This window comes from Lotus japonicus, chromosome 3 (assembly GCF_012489685.1).
Source record: "Lotus japonicus ecotype B-129 chromosome 3, LjGifu_v1.2".
Taxonomy (NCBI): Eukaryota; Viridiplantae; Streptophyta; class Magnoliopsida; order Fabales; family Fabaceae; genus Lotus; species Lotus japonicus.
Genome location: NC_080043.1, coordinates 10940522 through 10959105, shown reverse-complemented (window position 1 = coordinate 10959105; position 18584 = coordinate 10940522). Strand labels below are relative to the sequence as shown.

The 18584-nt window shown below is 37.1% G+C and overlaps 2 protein-coding genes across 2 annotated transcripts; both read left to right on the top strand.

Moving 5' to 3' along the window:
• The first annotated feature begins 2637 nt into the window (after positions 1-2637).
• Positions 2638-10993, top strand: LOC130743595 (isoleucine N-monooxygenase 1-like). Its single transcript, XM_057595837.1, has 3 exons — positions 2638-2649; positions 3551-3829; positions 10160-10993. The coding sequence occupies exons 1-3, from the start codon at positions 2638-2640 to the stop codon at positions 10793-10795; spliced, it is 927 nt and encodes a 308-aa protein (XP_057451820.1). The 3' UTR covers positions 10796-10993.
• Positions 10994-13519: 2526 nt separating this feature from the next.
• On the top strand, positions 13520-14872 carry LOC130748915 (AMP deaminase-like). Its single transcript, XM_057602163.1, has 3 exons — positions 13520-13720; positions 13985-14192; positions 14574-14872. The coding sequence occupies exons 1-3, from the start codon at positions 13535-13537 to the stop codon at positions 14606-14608; spliced, it is 429 nt and encodes a 142-aa protein (XP_057458146.1). The 5' UTR covers positions 13520-13534; the 3' UTR covers positions 14609-14872.
• Positions 14873-18584: the final 3712 nt, after the last annotated feature.

Sequence of the window (18584 nt, the reverse complement as noted above, 5' to 3'; positions counted from 1 at the left end):
AAAAGAAATAAACAGATGAAGTTAAAATTCCATCATAACCATAAAATGAATAAAAGAATCCTAGATACCTAAAAAAATAGAGAAAAGGTAAAAACAACAGCATTAGGTACCTAATAGTTGAGCACTCAGCTTCTAAGACACTCCATAATATCAGTTTCTCGCTTTCAGACACAGGAGTACTCATGGATCTTGTAACGCCCCGATTTCTCGAGTGTCACACAGTAAACCAAACATCACCATTTTCGTAAAGTATTTTCGTCGTTCGATTATTAATCTTTATTTAATGACAAAAGTTCAATTAATGTGAAACTCTTGAAAACCTTACGATATAAATTTTGCGGAATAAATAAGACATGCATTTCTGAATAAAATGACTTTATAATAAAAGAAACCACTATAATTCAAAGTACATAAATGGGAATCTCGGGCTAAAGCCCTACATCAACGCTACATCAAAACCCGGAAAATAAAACTGATAAAAGATAGTTCAGCACTACGAAACACTCAACCCCCAGCAAGGCAACATCAGTCACTCGTCGAGCCAACCGCACTGTCTCTGGCGCTTCTTCACAGGAGCCCTGACCTCTGGTGCATCTCCATGTCCCTCCATCTCGACATCCCCAGGTGCATCAGCTACTGCAACGTACCGTGGAGCAAAGTCCTCCATAGGCTCAGTAGGGACCGGAAGGGACTCTGGAGGCGGAGCTGGAAAGTCGCCAATGCGTGCCCACCAATCTGGTGCCCCGAACGCCCGTGAAGAACCATCCTCTCCTGCAACCCACTGTGGAGAGTTCGAGCAAGAACCCTCATCTCCTGGATGCAAGAAGCGACATGGTGCGAAGGGCATCTTGACCTTGCCCCATTCCATGATCTGTGTCTCGACGAAGTTCCCGTGCCGGTCACGTCTCGTGATCGTAGCGCTGCCGACATAAAGGCCACGTACCTTGGCAGAGTCGGTCTGCCAGGCATTGTCCTTATGCTGGTCATGCAAATCTATCGTCCACGAGGTCACTGCGCTCTTGACCTTCACCATTTAGGCCCCCCCCCAGAATAACACATAAACAAATAACAGGGTCAGATCTCATGTTCTCATATATACAGTTGCATAATCATGTAATTCTCATAATTAACAAGATTTAATAAGGAAAATCTTTAAATTATATCACAGTTAGTCACCTAAGTTCAGTTAGGCTAACGACCTCACCATCCTCTAGGCCATTGTACAGAAGCAATAGATCATGCTATTCATCATCATAATCAGCCCTAAGCATACAATCCAATACAGAATTTATTCTAGGCACAAACATGGCAACATAGTCAAGTCTTGGCAACTATGACAAGTAGCATGGCATCAAGCTTTGATCATATTTGTGGCTGCACATATAACACACCCTAAGCATGATTTCTACCCTCAACCCTCATACATCATCAACCTAAACCAACTCAGATCATAGGCATGCAAATCAAGGAAAAACTTCCATCATGTAGAAACCTAGACTCTACCCACTAGATCCACCCTTACCTTAGTCTTAGTGTTTTGAGAAGAATAGGTGAAGATAAATGATTCAAAGAGAATGATCCTTGCTCCCTTCTCCTTGCTCGAAATCTCCTCCTCACCCTTGCTCCTCCACGGCTTCTTCTTCTTCTTCTTCTTCTTCTTCTTCTTCTTCTTTTCTTCTTCATCTCTTCCACGGCCTTCCTCTCTCTCTCTCTCTCACTCTCTCTTTCTTTCTTTCTTTTGCTGAATGTGTGAAGTGATGAAAATGTGAAGAGGGTTTCTAATTCTTCTCTCCTTTTGTTCACTCCAAAATCTGAAAATCTCTCCCCCTTTTACCCTCAAACCCGCGGCCTATATAGACTCCAAGGGCATTCACAACCTTTTCTTTCAATTTGAAATGAGACATGAAATTAATGCTCATCAATTTCTCATTATTCCCTCAACAAAACTGATTTTCATTGACTAAGGAGTCATAACCCCCAAATCATTACCACAAATTAAGCACAACCAAGTCAAACAAGTCTTCCCTCATTCCTTCCTCATGGGATTCGACCATGGCACCATGCTTGGCCTCCAAGCAACTCAAACTCATTCATCTTGGGATCATTGACCTTATAAAAATTATATCCTAGCCCTTAAGTACCATTATCACTTCCATAATACTTCACACTACAAAGCATCAAGGAAATTCACAAATCATAAGCAAGACACATTTTATCATTTATTATAAAATAAATAATTTTATTCATCAAAGTAGGGTCTTACAATACCACCCTCCTTAAAATAGTTTCGCCCTCGAAACTTAAGAGTTTACAAACAAATCGGGATGTGACTCCCACATCTTATTCTCTAGTTCCCATGTAGCATCGCCTGTCGCTTGATTCCAAACGACCTTCACCAAGGCCACCTCCTTGTTCCTTAAACGCTTCGTGCTCCTGTCGACGATCTTGATGGGAGGCATCACCATCGTCAGATCATCCTTTAGCTGAATGTCGTCAGGTTTAAGAACATGAGAATCATCAGCCATGTACTTCCGCAACTGTGACACATGAAGTACATCATGGATATTGGATAGGAAAGGCGGCAACGCAATCCTAAATGCCACTAGCCCAACTCGTTCCGTTATCTAGTACGGTCCAATGAACTTTGGAGTAAGCTTCTTAGACTTGATCGCCCTTCGGACACCTGTCATCGGGGTAACCCGTAAGAAGACATGATCTCCAGCTTGAAATTTCAGCTCTTTTCTTCGATTGTCAGCGTAACTCTTCTGACGACTCTGCGAGATCCTCATCTTTTCTTGAATTTGCTTTACTTCTTCGGTGGTTTGCTGAACCAGCTCGGGTCCAACCACTAAGTTATCCCCATCTTGATGCCAACACAAAGGCGTTCGACACCTCCGACCATACAAAGCTTCATAAGGTGCCATCCCGATGCTCGCATGAAAGTTGTTGTTGTAGGTGAACTCAATCAGCGGCAACAACTCATCCCAGCTTCCTTTATGATCTAACACACAAGCTCTTAGCAAATCCTCCAATGACTGAATAGTCCTTTCGGTTTGCCCATCCGTCTGTGGATGATAAGCGGAACTCAATCTCAACTTGGTTCCCAAAGCTTGTTGCAAAGCTCCCCGGAAACGTGAGGTAAACCTCTGGTCTCTGTCCGACACAATGCTAGATGGTACCCCATGCAGACGAACAATCTCTGCAATGTAGATCTCTGCTAGTTTCTCCACTTTGTAGTTCAGATTGATCGGCACGAAGTGAGCAGTCTTCGTCAATCGATCAACCACTACCCAAATTGCATCAAATCTCCTTCATGTTAGGGGCAATGCCGTCACGAAGTCCATGGTGAAGGTATGAAAAACGGTAGAAGGGGGGGTTTGAATAACGTTTTCAGAATAAAACTTCCACCTTAAAGATTTTAACAAATCTTTCGAGAACAAAGTGCTTAAGATAAGAGATAGAAAAGCACACAAGGATTTTATCCTGGTTCACATGATAAATCACTCAAGCTAATCCAGTCCACCCGTTAAGGTGATTTCTTCCTTCTTAGAATGCTACTTTCACAATACTTAAATATGTTTATGCCTTTTCCATTTCTGATTTTGTTCCAATCTTGAGGAGACTTGACTTGGATGGCCATAGGAGCAAAATCATGAAAGCTATGAGGATCATGAGGAAGTATCATGATCCCATTATTGATGATAGAATCAAACAGTGGAATGATGGCTTGAAGACCGTTGAAGAAGACTTACTGGACGTGTTGATCAAACTCAAGGATGCCAACAATATACCATTACTCACATTGAAGGAACTCAAGGAGCAAATTATAGTAATATACTTAATTTTCCCTTCAATTTTCCTCCCGCATGCATTATTGCTTAATACACTTTTCAAATATATTTGCCGCATGTTGTCATTGACGTTAAAATATTTTTTTAATTCAAAATATAGTTATAGTACATACATACACACATTATAAAAAAAAATTGCTAGCAATCCTCTTTTTAACACATTTTTTAACATTCGTTTTTCTATTGGTTAAAATTTATATAAAATTCACTAAAATGTGAGTGAGTCTCACTTCTAATTAGTAGAACCCACATGCATTTTAACTAGAATGTTGAAAAATGAGTGTTAGGGTGAGGGTTAGTATCCCTTCTCAACATTACAAACATCTCACATATATATAATTTTTTCTGTATCTATTATTCACTTTTTGTGGCGTCATATTATATATCACATTTGCTAATTTTCTTTTTTTAATGTATCTACATCTATAGAGTGTTAACCCAACATTTTTCTTCGGAGAATAGTATGTTCGCGCTCCAAATTTAGTCACATCTAGAGAAATTGGTAGAGAAGACACATAGATTAGTGACATGATATGTGACATAATAAAAATAAAAAACGAGAGATATAAGAGAAAATAAGTGGAATGAAGATGAAAGGGAAAGTAAAATATAAATATATATAGAGTACGTTTAATTACAGGTTTTAAAAACGGTTTGTGGTTTGTTATTTTTAAAATCTGAAAATTTCAAAAATTTGTTTTTTTTTTCAATAACTGTAACCGTTTTTAATAAAATTCCCAATTTCAATTTCTAAGATCTAATTCAAAAATTATTTTTCCTTAAAAAAACAATTTTTAAATACAATAATTTTTAAAATCTGCAATCAAACAAAATAACCTTTTAGAGATGTGTTAGGCTCGTAGCTTTTCTTCTTCTGTTTTTTTACTTTCCGATGAAAAAAAAACATTTTTCATTAAAACAAGCTAACAAACTTTTACGTTCAAAAAAAGGGTTGTCTAAATAACCCATAGTGAAATTTGGGTTAAGTAACCCATAATCTAAATGGACCAATCACATTTAAGATAATTGAATGAAATTTTTAAATTTTATTTATTAATTTATTCAGGGTTAAATATGTTTTTGGTCCCTAATTTATACGCATAAATCTAAAATGGTACCTAAATAAAAAATGCAAAAGTTTTAGCCGTTGAAATTTTATTTGATTTAACATGGTTCCATATGAATTTTTCACATCTACTTTGGTCCCTCCAAAAATTTTTCCAACAAATTAAGTCATTCTCCCTCATAATTATTTCAAAACCCAGAAATTCATATCTTCATCCCAAAACTCAGAAATTCATCTAAAAAACTCCTCCATCTTCATCTTCAAAACCCAGAATTTTTCTTCATCTTCTTTCTCCTCTTCTCCCACCCAAAACCACCATCACCACCCAAACTCCCTTCTCTTGCCCCGTTTGTAGATTGGGAATCGATTCTTGGTCTATGCCTGGGATTGGACTCGGTGCGCTCTATTTACTCTTGTTGCCCTGGTGCCTGGATTGGGTTTCGTATTTTGGGAGGAGGCAAGCTTGCCCTGCCTGTTTTGCCTCTGTGTGCTTTTCGGGAGTTTCTTCCCCTGCTCTTGTCCCATGGCTTTTTAGCCTGGCTTTTCTTCCTTTTTATTAATGTACTGGACACGACACTTCTTTTGCTTATATATATATAATTTGCCTTTCAAAAAAAATCACCCAAACCCCCACCCAGAATCAATTAGCAGCAGCAACAATTGCTCTCCATGGTCCTCCAACAAGAAGTTCTGTTCATCGCAAAATACCCAAATTCTTACAATCACAAACCTCATCTACGACAATAATTATTCATCAAAACAGTAATTTTAATTTCTTATTCAACCACCACCACTCTTTTACTGTTCATCAATTTAATTGGGCTAAATGGGAATGTTACTTTTAATTTTACAATCCTTTTCCGCACATGAGTCTCTAGACTTGCTGGATGGGGTTTGCTTATGTGCTCCATCGTCAAGCAGGTGTATGCGGTAGACAGATTCACGACGTAAAATTAGAAAAAAGTGACTTGTAAATTTTAGTCACGTGGTGATTCTTAATTGAAGGGACATGGAGACAATAGAAACAGGAGATTCTCATCCTTTCTGAGATGAATTTTGAGTTTTAGGATGAATATGAATTTCTGGGTTTTGAAAAAATTATGAGGGAAAAATGACTTAATTTGATGGAAGAAATTTTGAAGGAATCAAAATAGATATGGAAAATTCACATGGAACAATTTTAGATTAAATAAAAAAAATTCAAGGACTAAAACCTTTATATTTTTTTCAGGTACCATTTTATATTTATGTGTTTAAATTAGGGACAAAAACATAAATAAATTATCTTAAATGTGATTGGTTCATTTAGATTATGGGTTACTTAACCCAAATTTCACCATGGGTCATTTAGACAACCCCTAAAAAAAAGCTAACAGACTTTTAATATATTGTTCACTAAAATTTTTGTGACACATGCACGTTAAGAATGTGAGAGTATATGTTGCTAAGGGTTTGGATCCTCTCATGTGTAAAAAAACTTTAGAGTGTCAAGTTTCATCATCTCACCATTAATTTTATTTTATTTTATTTTTCATTTATTATCTACACAAAAGTTAATGGTGAGATGGTAAAACTTGACACTCTCAAGTTTTTTTACACATGAGAGGATCCAAACCGCTAGCAGCACGTACCCTTATGTCGACTGTGACATTTCAGTGTTTTTATGCTCCCACTTCACTCTACTTTAAAATTTATTTCCCTCAATATGTCACTTCTGGGGCCCACTACTCACTACAACAAAATTGGTATTTAGCGGAGGACTTTCTACGGCGGTTACGCGAAAACCGCCGCAAAATGAAAAATAGAGGCGCTTTTCCAGGCGGTTAACGCAGCCGCCGCATTTTACTTACAATTTGCGGCGGTTATTTTCATTTAGTGGCGGTTTTTCACGCATTTGCGGCGGTTATTTCAGAGGCGGTTCGACCAGGCGCCGCAGAATAATTAAACCAGAAAACCCTAAATTAAACCCACTTCACCTCTTCTTCATTTCATATCGCGATTTTCACGATTTCACCTTCACCTCTCAAGCGATTTTCAGAAGTTGAACCCACCACACCTTCACCTCTCAGATCACGATTCTTCACCACACCTTCACTCCTCTCTCAGCGATGGCGATTTTCAGAAGCAAAGTTCCAGATTGAAGCTCAATCACTGATTGAAGGTAAGCACTTAGTTTGTTTTGGGATTTTAGGTTTTAGGTTTCAGGTTTCTGATTTGGATCTGTTTGTTTTGGTTAGGAATTAGGGATTTTAGGTTTCAGATTCACATTCTCATCAAAACTGGTGTTCGTGCTCTCGGTTCTCACTCAGATTTTCATCTTGGGTTTAAGTTTCTTCTCCTTGTAGCTTTGATTGAAGGTAAGCACCTAGTTCTTGGTTTCAATTTCTTCTCAGATGTGCAATTTCTTTGTAAATAAACCTCTGCTTTCACTTCACTCAGTGAATGTGGTTTCGTAACATAGCCTATGATGAAACATAGTAGCTTCTAGCGTTGATAGTTCCTCCTCCCATCTCTAGTTATTTGTGTCCACTGGGTAGCTACAGCCAATTTCGTTGATGTTGTAGTACTAACATCAGAATCCACCTCTAGTTATTTGTGTCCACTGGGTTCTCTAGGCATAGCTCAACTAGACCAATCAAATATAGAGGTAGTATTTACCAGTTACAGCCACTGTTTACATTTGATATAGTGAACACATCCAAGGAGTTGTTGGTGAAATCTGCACCATCAAAATCTTGTAGCTGATCTGCCCAGCAGTTGACTGGAAGAATCACTAGGATTCCAATAGTCCCAGCAAAAGTAAATATTTTCAAACTGCATACAATAAATACAAGAATTTAGTCTAAAAATGCTTAATTACTTGCTTCCCTTTTTTTGTTGTTTTGGAAGGGATGGATATGGAAAAGGGTCATGCACAAATTTAAAAAACCATGAAATGGAAAGGTATATATACCTGAAGGTTATAATACGCATAAAAACCCCACAGTATCTAACCCTGACAATGATAACAGTTCCTCCTCAGAAAGGCTCCTGGAAGGTTATTTCTGTGTACTGCTCAAGTTTTGCATTGGTTGTGTAATAATGAGAGCTACATAGTACATAAAACCCCACAGTGAAACTTCCCCTTCATTGAGCATAGTGTTTCATGCATCGGGGTTTGATTTTGATTACACCGATTATTTTTTGATGCCCTTTTCTTGGTATTACTTCCAAAGGTGATGCTGGGAATTGCAAACTGTGAATCAAATAGAAAGGGCAGAAATCTTTCTTTCCCTTTTCCCCTTGTGTTCTCCTTTTTCATCACACAAGTTTCTCATACATAACATTAGAGAGTGGTCAAGATTCTGGAATGTAGTACTAGTATCTTTATGAAATGAAAAGAAAAGGGGTCAACATTATTTATTTATTATTATGCTAGCAGAGATTGTTTCATCTGTTATCATAATTATAATAACAATATTTAAATACCATGCAATTAGAGGGATTGTTTGCCTTGATTATTAATTAATTGTCAATATGGTTGATGATTGCGTGTATATTTGAAACAAGAACTAGATATTAGATTTTGATTACTTCTATTTTGTTCTATTTAGTATTTTGCATTAATCCCCTATCCACACTTATTATGTGATAAACATTTATTTTGTAAGTTGTACTTGATCATATTATACTTACTTCTATTTTGTAAGTTACTTTTTATGAATCCTTTAAATACATTTGGGTGGATGAAAGTGCTAGTACATTTGGCATATTTCCAAGGTGTTTGGAATAGGTTGATTTCTTTGCTACTGTTTATAAATACTATAAGCTTCATTTTATTTAAAGAGATCATTTTATAAAGATTATAAGCTTCATTTTATTTAAAGAGATCATTTTATAAAGATTATAAACTCTATTTTATTTAAAGAGATCATATTATAAAAGATTATAAGCTTCATTTTATTTAAAGAGATCATTTTATAAAGATTATAAGTTTCATTTTATTTAGTGATTAAATTAAATATATAATTTGACTTTTAAAAAAAATTGAAAAACTATTTTAAAACTCCTTGTAGCAAAAAAAAAACTCACTGTAGAACTTTGCGGCAGTTTGAAACCGCCGCAAAACAGAGCCGGAATGAATTACAGGTTTTGCGGCGCTTTTAACCGCCGCTATATATTGCGGCGGTTATTCCAACGCTTGGATATAAGCGTCGCAGAACGGCCCCGACGCTCGTAACTGCGGCACTCGAGGAAACGCCCCATTATACATTCTGCGGCGGTTTTAACCGCCGCAAAATGGTTCCAAAAGCGCCGCAAAATGGCTTTTTTTTGTAGTGACTGATGAAGCTCATTATATTTATTTTATTTTATTCATGTGTTGTGTTGTGTACAGTAAGAAAATTTAGTACCTAAAGAATTTCTATATCAGTGGTTAAAAGTGGTATAAAGCCTGAGATCAATAGTTTTATTCTTGAGAGACGAAATTTTTGTTAAACCTTTGATGTTTACCACATTTGGATAGATTAGGATTTCCTCAAATGAATGCATGTATGATTAAAAAATTAGGAATATTTTACTTTTACCTGAAAAATTAACTACTCACTTTTTTTTAAAAAAGAAATGAATATTATTAATATGAATAGTCTGATCAAAAAATAGCATCAGACAAGAACAGAGTACAAAACGAATTGAAACTACATCAAGGTTACTAAACCACACCTTACTCTGTGGTAAAACAACCACAAAGTTTTATTTTATTAGATAGTAATTTTTTTGGGAGAGAGTTTTCTTATATTTTTTTCTAGCGATTCCGCGTGAACATGTAGCGTCTATCATATGTCTCTCAGTTCTTACCACTTGATCAATAATGTTTGAGTGTTTTTACATTATTCTCTTCACAAAAAATTTCTAATATTTATTTTTTCTTTCCACACAAATTAGTTTTCATAAATTTTATTTATTATAGTTTTACATATATATTTTCTCAGATTTCGGTCCACCACAACTTGGTGGGATGATCTCATCTCATATTGAATCCATTGTAGCTCAAATATATAACTGCATATATAATTACAACGGATTAGGTTATGCCTATCAATTTTTTTTTTACGCTGCCAATCATGAAATAGGTGACTGACTAATTAGGTAGCATAATAATTTGTTGGTAACTTTGTTTAATTTTTGTTTTCCATTTTCCTAACTTGCTATTTGAGGTAGGATCTATATAATTACTTTATTAAAAATCAATTTTTTCTTGCAGGAATTGGCGATTGAAATGGTGGACAATCCATCAAATGCTTTTGAATGGGCACTAGCAGAAATGATAAACCAACCTGAGTTGCTCAAACGAGCCACTGAAGAATTGGACAATGTAGTTGGCAAAGAGAGGCTTGTCCAAGAATCAGAAATTCCTAAGCTCCAATTTGTTAAAGCTTGCGCAAGAGAAGCTCTTCGACTTCACCCCATGGAGTATTTCAATGTTCCCCATCTTTGCATGAATGACACAATGGTCGGTGACTACTTGTTCCCAAAAGGAACTCAAGTACTACTAAGTAGAGTTGCTCTTGGTAGAAACCCAAAATTCTGGACTGATCCCCTCAAGTTCAACCCGGAACGCCATCTCAAGGAGGGTATTGATGTGGTTTTGACAGAGCCAGATTTGAGGTTCATTTCCTTTACCACAGGAAGACGTAGTTGTCCTGGAGTAGCACTTGGCACCACATTGACTGTAATGTTATTTGCTAGGATGCTTCATGGCTTCAGCTGGAGTCCACCACCAAACGTATCAAGCATCGATCTTGTCCCGTCCAAAGATGATCTCTTTCTAGCTAAGCCACTTTTACTTGTGGCAAAACCAAGATTGGCTGCAGAACTCTATCGAACTAATGAAATTTAAGTGATTTTTGATCATGAAGGATCACAAAATATCCAATCTAATAAATTAATGTAAAAGAAAAAACCCCAAATAAAAGATAGTTATGTCATGACTATCTTAGTTTCCGAATTCTATTTTTCAATTTTCTCTTTGTTAGCATGTGCTGTTCACATTGTAAAGCCATGCAGTTGTTGAATTCCTCAAGTATTTTTTTTGAAAGTAATTTCTCTAGTGTGAATAAAGGAGAAAGATCAGAATCAATGACTTTTGCGATTCTGATTCATTCAACACATTCTATTTTTTTTTTTTTGGTCAAAGCAACACATTCTATTTCTCTAGGGATACAATTGAAATCTGTGATTTGGGCCGTAGGGCCCTTTCTGGGTAAAAAAAAGAGCAAGCCTGGGCAAAAAAAAACAAAGCCGAGCTGCCCTTCCATATTTGTCAGCTCATTGCACAGCGAATCTTGGCCACCATGGATCACTACTGGAGAACTGGATCTGGATTCAACCGCAAGTATTATCTCAAGCCTTGGCATGAGATAAGCTTAGATCAGATCAGGAGGAAGAAGAGAGCTCCAAGACACCATTCAAATAGGCACAGTCCTTTGCCATTTACCAGAGGAGCCCTCACGAGCATAGACTAAAGAAATTGGGGAAGAAAGACACATTTTAGGGAAAGTAGCCCTCAGAAAATAGTTTTCTATTAGATTTGCACGTGTTTTACTCTCCTGTCAATGTACCAACTAGTTGGTAAGGTTTTAAAACTCACATAGTTGTGTATCAAGCTCTCAGCCTTTGGGTTAGGCCCAATTTAATGGAATATAATCCATGCTTTTCAGAAAAAAAAAACAAATGTATGAACAATATATCCTTTTTGCGAGTAAATGTATACACATGAAAAAAAAAATGACAAAAAAAATGTATTTGACTAAATTTTATGTGGGTACATATATACTTTTTTTATTTTTCCTTTCTAATGGGTGAGTTTTTTTTTTTTGGTAAATCAGATTTTTCTGTTTGGTTGATGGTGAGTTTAGAATTATGAGTTGGTCTAATTTTCTTGTTGAGGCTGGTTAACTATAAGAAAAATCACTACACCAGAAAAGGGCTTTTACAGCGCCCCTTTTACAGCGGTTCAGGTGGCAGCCACTGTAAAAACACAAACACGGAGCGGATGATGGGCTATTACAGCGTTTTCTTAAATAAACCGCTGTAAAATTGTTCCCTATTAAGGGCGGTTCAGGTCTCAACCGCTGTAAAAACAAAAACACGGAGCGGTTGATAGGCTTTTACAGCGGTTCGTTTAAGTAAGCGCTTTAAAAGATAAGTAAAAAATAAATCTTGGATTCTAAATTTGTTTCATATGAGATTCGAACCCGGATACCTTAGGCTATTTCAAAACCACTTTCCACTGGACTCAGATAAGATTTATGTTATTGTTTCGATTTGTTAATATTTATCAATTGATTTCGTAAAATTGCAGAACCCAATAACTTTACCCAAATCCCGTAAACCCTTATCAGTTTCGTTCTATCTCGATGGTGCTACCTCAGTCTCTCTCAACCGCTGTGCTCCTTCTCTCAACCCCTACACCCCATCGTGCCGCCACCGTCCCTGGCGCGCCGCTGCCGCTCTTGTTTTTCATCGTCCAACACTTTGGCTCAAGGTTCTTGGCCGCAGAACTGAGGTCAGTGGTTCTCCATCCTCGATCTGTTAACGCTGAGGAAGGCCAGCGACTCCAATTTCTCCTCCACGCCTTCCAAACGCATCCTTGCGAGAAGGCCTCGCCTCTTCATCCTCCTCCCCTGCACATTGGCCCCTCACGGTGGTGGAAGGTTAGGTTTGTTTGTTTACTTTGTTTCTGATTTAAGCCTGTTATAATTTATTTGGAAGGTTGTTATTGGAATTGGATTGATATCTGATTGAAATTGTTGGCTAAAGTAGTTTTGAGTTTGATCATTGTGTTTTTCTGTGTGATTGTGTAGATGGGTCGAATTTACCGATAAAATAGTTGCTAAGAGGGATGCCAATATGTTAAATGGTGAACAGATAGGTATGTGTTTGTTTGAAAGTATAGTATGGTGTTTACTTGTGGTAGCCGGGTTATGCTCTAGTAGGGGCTGTACTTGTTCTTCCTTATTGTCTTTTAATGGAAAGCACAATGTTGTTCTATTGTCAATTCTAGAGTTATTTTATTCCTTTAATTTTGTGAAAGAGTGATCGGCTGCCGGATGTTACGACGATCGACGGCGGGCTAGATGGGGAGGAGAAGAGGAACGGGCTGATGCACGTTGAGGGGATTCCGGCTGGGCTTCCGCGGCTGCATACGCTCCGTGAAGGTACGGTTGTGCTCATGGTTTTATGATGATATTGAGTTGATTCAATGATTATCTCAGTGACTGTGTATTGAGCTTGAGCTATAATCTGGCAAATTTTTGGTGTTCAATTGGTTCAGCTGTGTGTTAATCTCTTTTTGATCTGTTTCCGCAGCTTGGAATGTGTATCAAGTTGTGATTTCTCACTTAAGGAGTGTGGGTTTTTCACTTCACATTTTTAGTGTAATTAGAGACATTGAAGTCAATTTCAAATGGGTTGGAATGAATTGATTCTGTTGTTTTTTCTTGTGTATTTTTATTATTGGCTCTGTTTTTTGTTGTTTTGGTTCTGTTCTATGATGTTAACATGATAGAAGAAGATGACAAGATGTTATAGAAGACTAAGATATGGGTTAATCTCAACTTTTTTTCCAGACTAAGATATGTTTCTCGCAGGAAAATCTACGAATACTGGTTCCTTTAAGAGGAATATTTTAAGACCAACTTCTCCCAAATCTCCTGTTGCAAGTGCTAGTGCCTTTGAAAGCGTAGAGGAATCAGATGACGAAGATATTATATCAGAAAGCGCTAATTTAGATACTACATATCTGCACTCGAATGGAGATGTTGTAAGCAATGCATTTGTTCAATTAAGTTTACTTTTCGTTTGATTTTCTATATAAGAAGAAAGTTTAGTTTTGAGATGATAAGTAACTTGGCCTTTGTTTCTCTGCTTTTTTTTCCTCCTTGCCCTTCCCTCTCCTGCTGGGCTTGCAATCACTCTAGCTTTTCTCTCAATACTTTTTAGCTGTGCTAATATGATGCAGTGTTCTATATTCACTAAGGTCAACAAATTGAATTACCTTTTAAGATTGATTTTGAAATGCATGCAGGGGGCTGAAGGTAAAAATCCATACGAGACTTTACCTAATCATGTTAATACTAATGGAGAGCAGATGGCAATCACTGCTTCAAGTATGATCCGTTCTCATAGTGTTTCTGGTGATCTGCATGGTGTTCAGCCCGACCCAATAGCAGCTGACATTTTGAGGAAAGAGCCAGAGCATGAAACTTTTGCTCGATTGAAAATTACACCTATTGGTATGAACTAGGAAATATAGCTTATTCTCTTGAATGCCAATAAATTGCTCCAAACGGGCTCTCTCATGTCATGCATAGATTCCCCTTCCTTTAAAAACCTTGCTAACAACAGTTAAAAACTTGCTTATGGGTTAGTTACTTTTCTGTATTCCATATTTCTTTTGGGAAAAACTTAGATACAGTACCATATGTATGGTTGGTACTGTTCTCCAATAAAAATGTGACACCTAGGTTACTTTAATTGCACATTAGATCTAGTAACTCAACCGTGATTATTTCTGTTAACTCTGAGTTAGCTATTGTTTCGTTTCTCTTATCCTTTCCGTTTGTTAACTATCGTTCTGTTTATCATCGACCATTGTTTTTTCACCATTCATGCAGAGGATAAAAAGTGCAGGAACAAATCCAATATTTGAGATTGGGTCGCTCAAGTTTGAGGGATCCCAAATCCACCGGTTAATAAGAGAGCGATCCCATTCAATTCAATGTTGATTGACATGAAGTTGAAATTAAAGAGTACTGAATTCTAGATCCACTTTCGCAACAGGGGAAACCATGGTCACTTCACTTGTGCTTGCTGTGACATCAACCTTTTCAATTTTGTAAACAAGTAAATCTTGAAAATTCAAGGACTTGCTGCAGTCATTGATGGAAAGAAACCTGCAACAGTGTCTGGTACCTTGATCAATTCAACAGAATTTGTATTCAAAGTTTTGAGAAGGTTCGAGAAAGGATTGAAGAGCAGGACCAGGGGGAGGGGGCTACAACTTTTCCTTTAAGCGGTTTGAAAGGTGAATTTTTTTTTCTCTGCTTAACGACGTCAAAGTTATTTGAACGGGGACAACAGTTGTAGAAATTAAAGCCATATGTCAAATTCTGATTGGGCAACAACATGTACTGCACCTGCGGTACTGCATGTAAGTTTTACCCTTTCTTTTTTCTGTACTTTACAATTCTGTACTTTACAATAAAATACACAATAGTTTGTAATTTCATGATTTAGAGATAGGTGAAGTTAAGGACGTGGTTGATATGCTTTAGAAATTGTTGATTTTATGGCTGAACTAGCATGGTAGGTGATGGTATATAGGAATAAAAGAAAAAGACTTTTTATAGCGGTTCCACAATAAACCGCTGTAATAGAGAGACGAATTACGGCGGTTTTAATTATAAAACCGCTATTAAAGATGTTCACTTACAGCGGTTATTATACAAAACCGCTAATAAGGGATCTTTTACAGCGGTTTGAACCGCTGTAAAGTCTTTTACAGCGGCGAGATCTACAGCGGTTCAAACCCGCTCAAAACCGCTATAAAAGGGCGAAATTAAGCGCTGTAAAAGCCCTTTTTTGGTGTAGTGAATGACGCTTCACACTCATTTCACTCACAATTATAAGAAAGATAGGAATAGGAGTAAGAAATGAGATATATAATAAATAGTGTGATGAAAATAAAAGACAGATATAAAAAGAAAGATTAAAGTATGTGGAATGCGGTGGAATCAACTATCTTTATGATCTAGTGAACAACTAGCAAAGTATAGAAGTAATATTGATCAGCCGGGTTCAATCAATCAATTAGAATTTTAGGTTGAGAGAGGTGTAAAGTTTTATGAGAAGGAATGTTTAGATTCTTTTGTGTGGGATATAAATATTATAGGTATAACGATATAAGGGAATTGACAGAAAGTCATACTCTAAACCGTTCTCTTTATGTTTATGACTCCCCCGATATTCACGCCGCAACATCGCAATTAGCTAGGGGTGTACAAGACCCGGCCCACATATATATTTTATAAAATTTTAATTTGTTATAATAATCAAAATGTGATAGATGGTGCTCAAATTTATTTTACCATGTGGATGAGATGAAAATGTTTAACATCTATCTTATGAATTAATAAACGTTGGTCAAAAGATGGACACTTTCATGCTCTAACAAGAGAAAATCATGCATGTGCATTATGCACATGTGAGATAAGTGAAGAGAGATCAAACAAAATGAGTGACACATGCATATAGATCAAACAAAACGTAAACCTCTCGAGTGCAATAGATTATGCAAGAATTGGATCCTTTCAAGTTCTTTCTTCTAAAAAATAGTTCTAACTTATAGCTCATTTAGTATGTAATAATCTTTAAATTTTATAATTAGCATCAAATAGTCTTAGATTTATTGTCTCTCAGGCCAACACGGTCCTGTTCTACATAGACCCGTTCTAAATTAGACCGTATATTGTCGAGTTGCTTTGGGTCTAGGGACGGGTTATGGTCTATGAATTGACCCGGTCAATGTTTAGGGCCGGGTCGGGGTTAAGCAAAACTCGTCCCTATCCGTCCCTTGTACACCCCTAATCGCAATGTTCGCAACAGCAACACCTGTAACCGCGACCGTAATTTAAAACCCTTGGTCAGACGTAGACAGTTAGGCTTAGGCTTAAATTTACCCAGGATCCACTGAAATCCTGGCTCCGTCTCTGGTTGGCTGGAATTATATTATTAGAAATTTTTCATCTTTAGCCCTTTGTAGTGTTGTAGTTTGTTGTATCATTAGCAGTGATTTTTGTAGAGGCAACTTGCTTTCCTATGAATTGATGCACGTTGGTCATTGATACTCTCCTGGTTAGCATTTTGCTAACTTTCCCTTTGTACTTGGTTGGAGGACCCATAGTACTCCCAATTTTATATCAATTTTGGCTTACATAAAAAAATCTCTCTAGTTTTCTCTTGTGGTCTGTTTTTTTCATGGGAGTTTGAATGGATGGAAGTAGTTAAGGAGGAAAACAACTGGAAAATGGAATCTTTACTTGTTTGGGACAGAGTGGAAAATGGAGGGGGAGGGGAAACCGTACATGAATAGTGCCATGTTAGTTTTCCCCTCTAGAATGGCAGGAAAATGGTGATGAAGATGGAACTTATAATAAAAGACATTAGTACCCACTCTTTGTGTAAGACCCCGAATTAAATAATTATATTATTTATTTACTTTCGTCGTGTTGATTAATTAAGTTATTATATTTTATTTTTTTATGTTATTTTCATGACTCGAATCCTATTATGAGTCACGAAAACTATTTATATAATAATTAAGTTCAGATTATGTTTAAGGTTGACACTGTAGTCAGCTTAAGTAATAACACGAGCCATATTCGCACCCGACTATGGTCGAGAGTGTCCGAAAAAAGCTATATCCGCTCCTAGAGCACTGTTTAAGAGAATTTTAGAATTTAAGGGAGAATAAGAACCTCTAGGTATTTTTCTCATGACCAGTGTTTCGATACGAAACTCTGGATTGTACGCTTGTTAGGTTTTGCTTCCCGGAAGTCCGTCGAAGCTAGACTTTAACTTCTTGGGGACTTTAATTAAGACCCTGAATGAAGAGTTTTTCTATTCGGAGCTTCTAACGAAGTTTCCATCCGCGTTGTCACAATTCTTTCAGCAATCGCGACATTTCTTCAGAAGGAAGTTTCTTCATCCGACGTCGACTGCAAAAAGTAGTTTTTCGGCGTAAATCGGCCCACATCGTCTTTGAGAAGTTTTCCTCAATTAAATGAACCTTGATTTGAGTTTCGACATTCTGTCGCCGAATACTCAATTTTTATCAGCAGATGAAAGTACCAAAACGATAGGAACCACGAAATCTCGATATTTCGGATTTTCCCCTCACCTATAAAAAGGGAAAAAATGAGAAAATATCTCATTTTCTCCCAAAGTGGCCGAGAGCTAGAGAGAGAAAGAGAGAGGAGCAGAGCTTTTTCAATTCTTGCCCGATCGTCCTGATTTCAGAAGCTACGCGTAGGTGCAGAGGTAAGGATGCTTAATCTTACTTCTGTTTCTTCTTTCTGTTGGGTTTTTCTATGTCTTTCTGTGCTCAAAGTTTTGAGCTTTTTGTAAAAATGTCCGATTAACTCGATTTTTCTTTCGAACTATCTTCTACTAGAACCCAACATGCTATAATCACTGTCGGATCGTTCGGATTTTCACCGAGTCGCCGTAGATCTGAAAAACGGACTAAAAACCCATTTTCTTCACATGTGCTTACTTTCTTATCAAAAAGTCGCAACCAAGCTTAGTGCCCTTGAGATTAAGTGTCATAAACGTCGTTGTGAACAACCCCATCAATTTTGTTTTTCAGAATTTGAACTTTGAGTTTTTGGTCATTAATTCTTGACCAAAATACCCCTAATTCGTATTTTCAGTCGTTAAATTTTTCTGAGAGTTTCCCTGGCCAAGATATCACCTAAGAATACCTAGGAATTAAACTAGATCGAAGAAAAAGTTCGGGAAACCCAATTTTTGAAAGTGGCTGAAACTTTGTTGTTATGGTACCGTGTCCAAAAATAATTTTTGGGTTTGTAGGGCCTGGTCCATAGAGTAGCCCTCTCTGTTATTGA

Excerpts from the sequence above, each read along its gene's own strand:
- LOC130743595 (XM_057595837.1), top strand. Across the intron at positions 3,830-10,159 it reads AACTCAAGGAGCAAATTATA|GAATTGGCGATTGAAATGGT; the intron begins GTAATATACTTA and ends TTTTTCTTGCAG.
- LOC130748915 (XM_057602163.1), top strand. The coding sequence starts at position 13,535 with ATGTTTCTCGCAGGAAAATCTACGAATACTGGTTCCTTTAAGAGGAAT. Across the intron at positions 13,721-13,984 it reads TGCACTCGAATGGAGATGTT|GGGGCTGAAGGTAAAAATCC; the intron begins GTAAGCAATGCA and ends AAATGCATGCAG. Across the intron at positions 14,193-14,573 it reads ATTGAAAATTACACCTATTG|AGGATAAAAAGTGCAGGAAC; the intron begins GTATGAACTAGG and ends CCATTCATGCAG.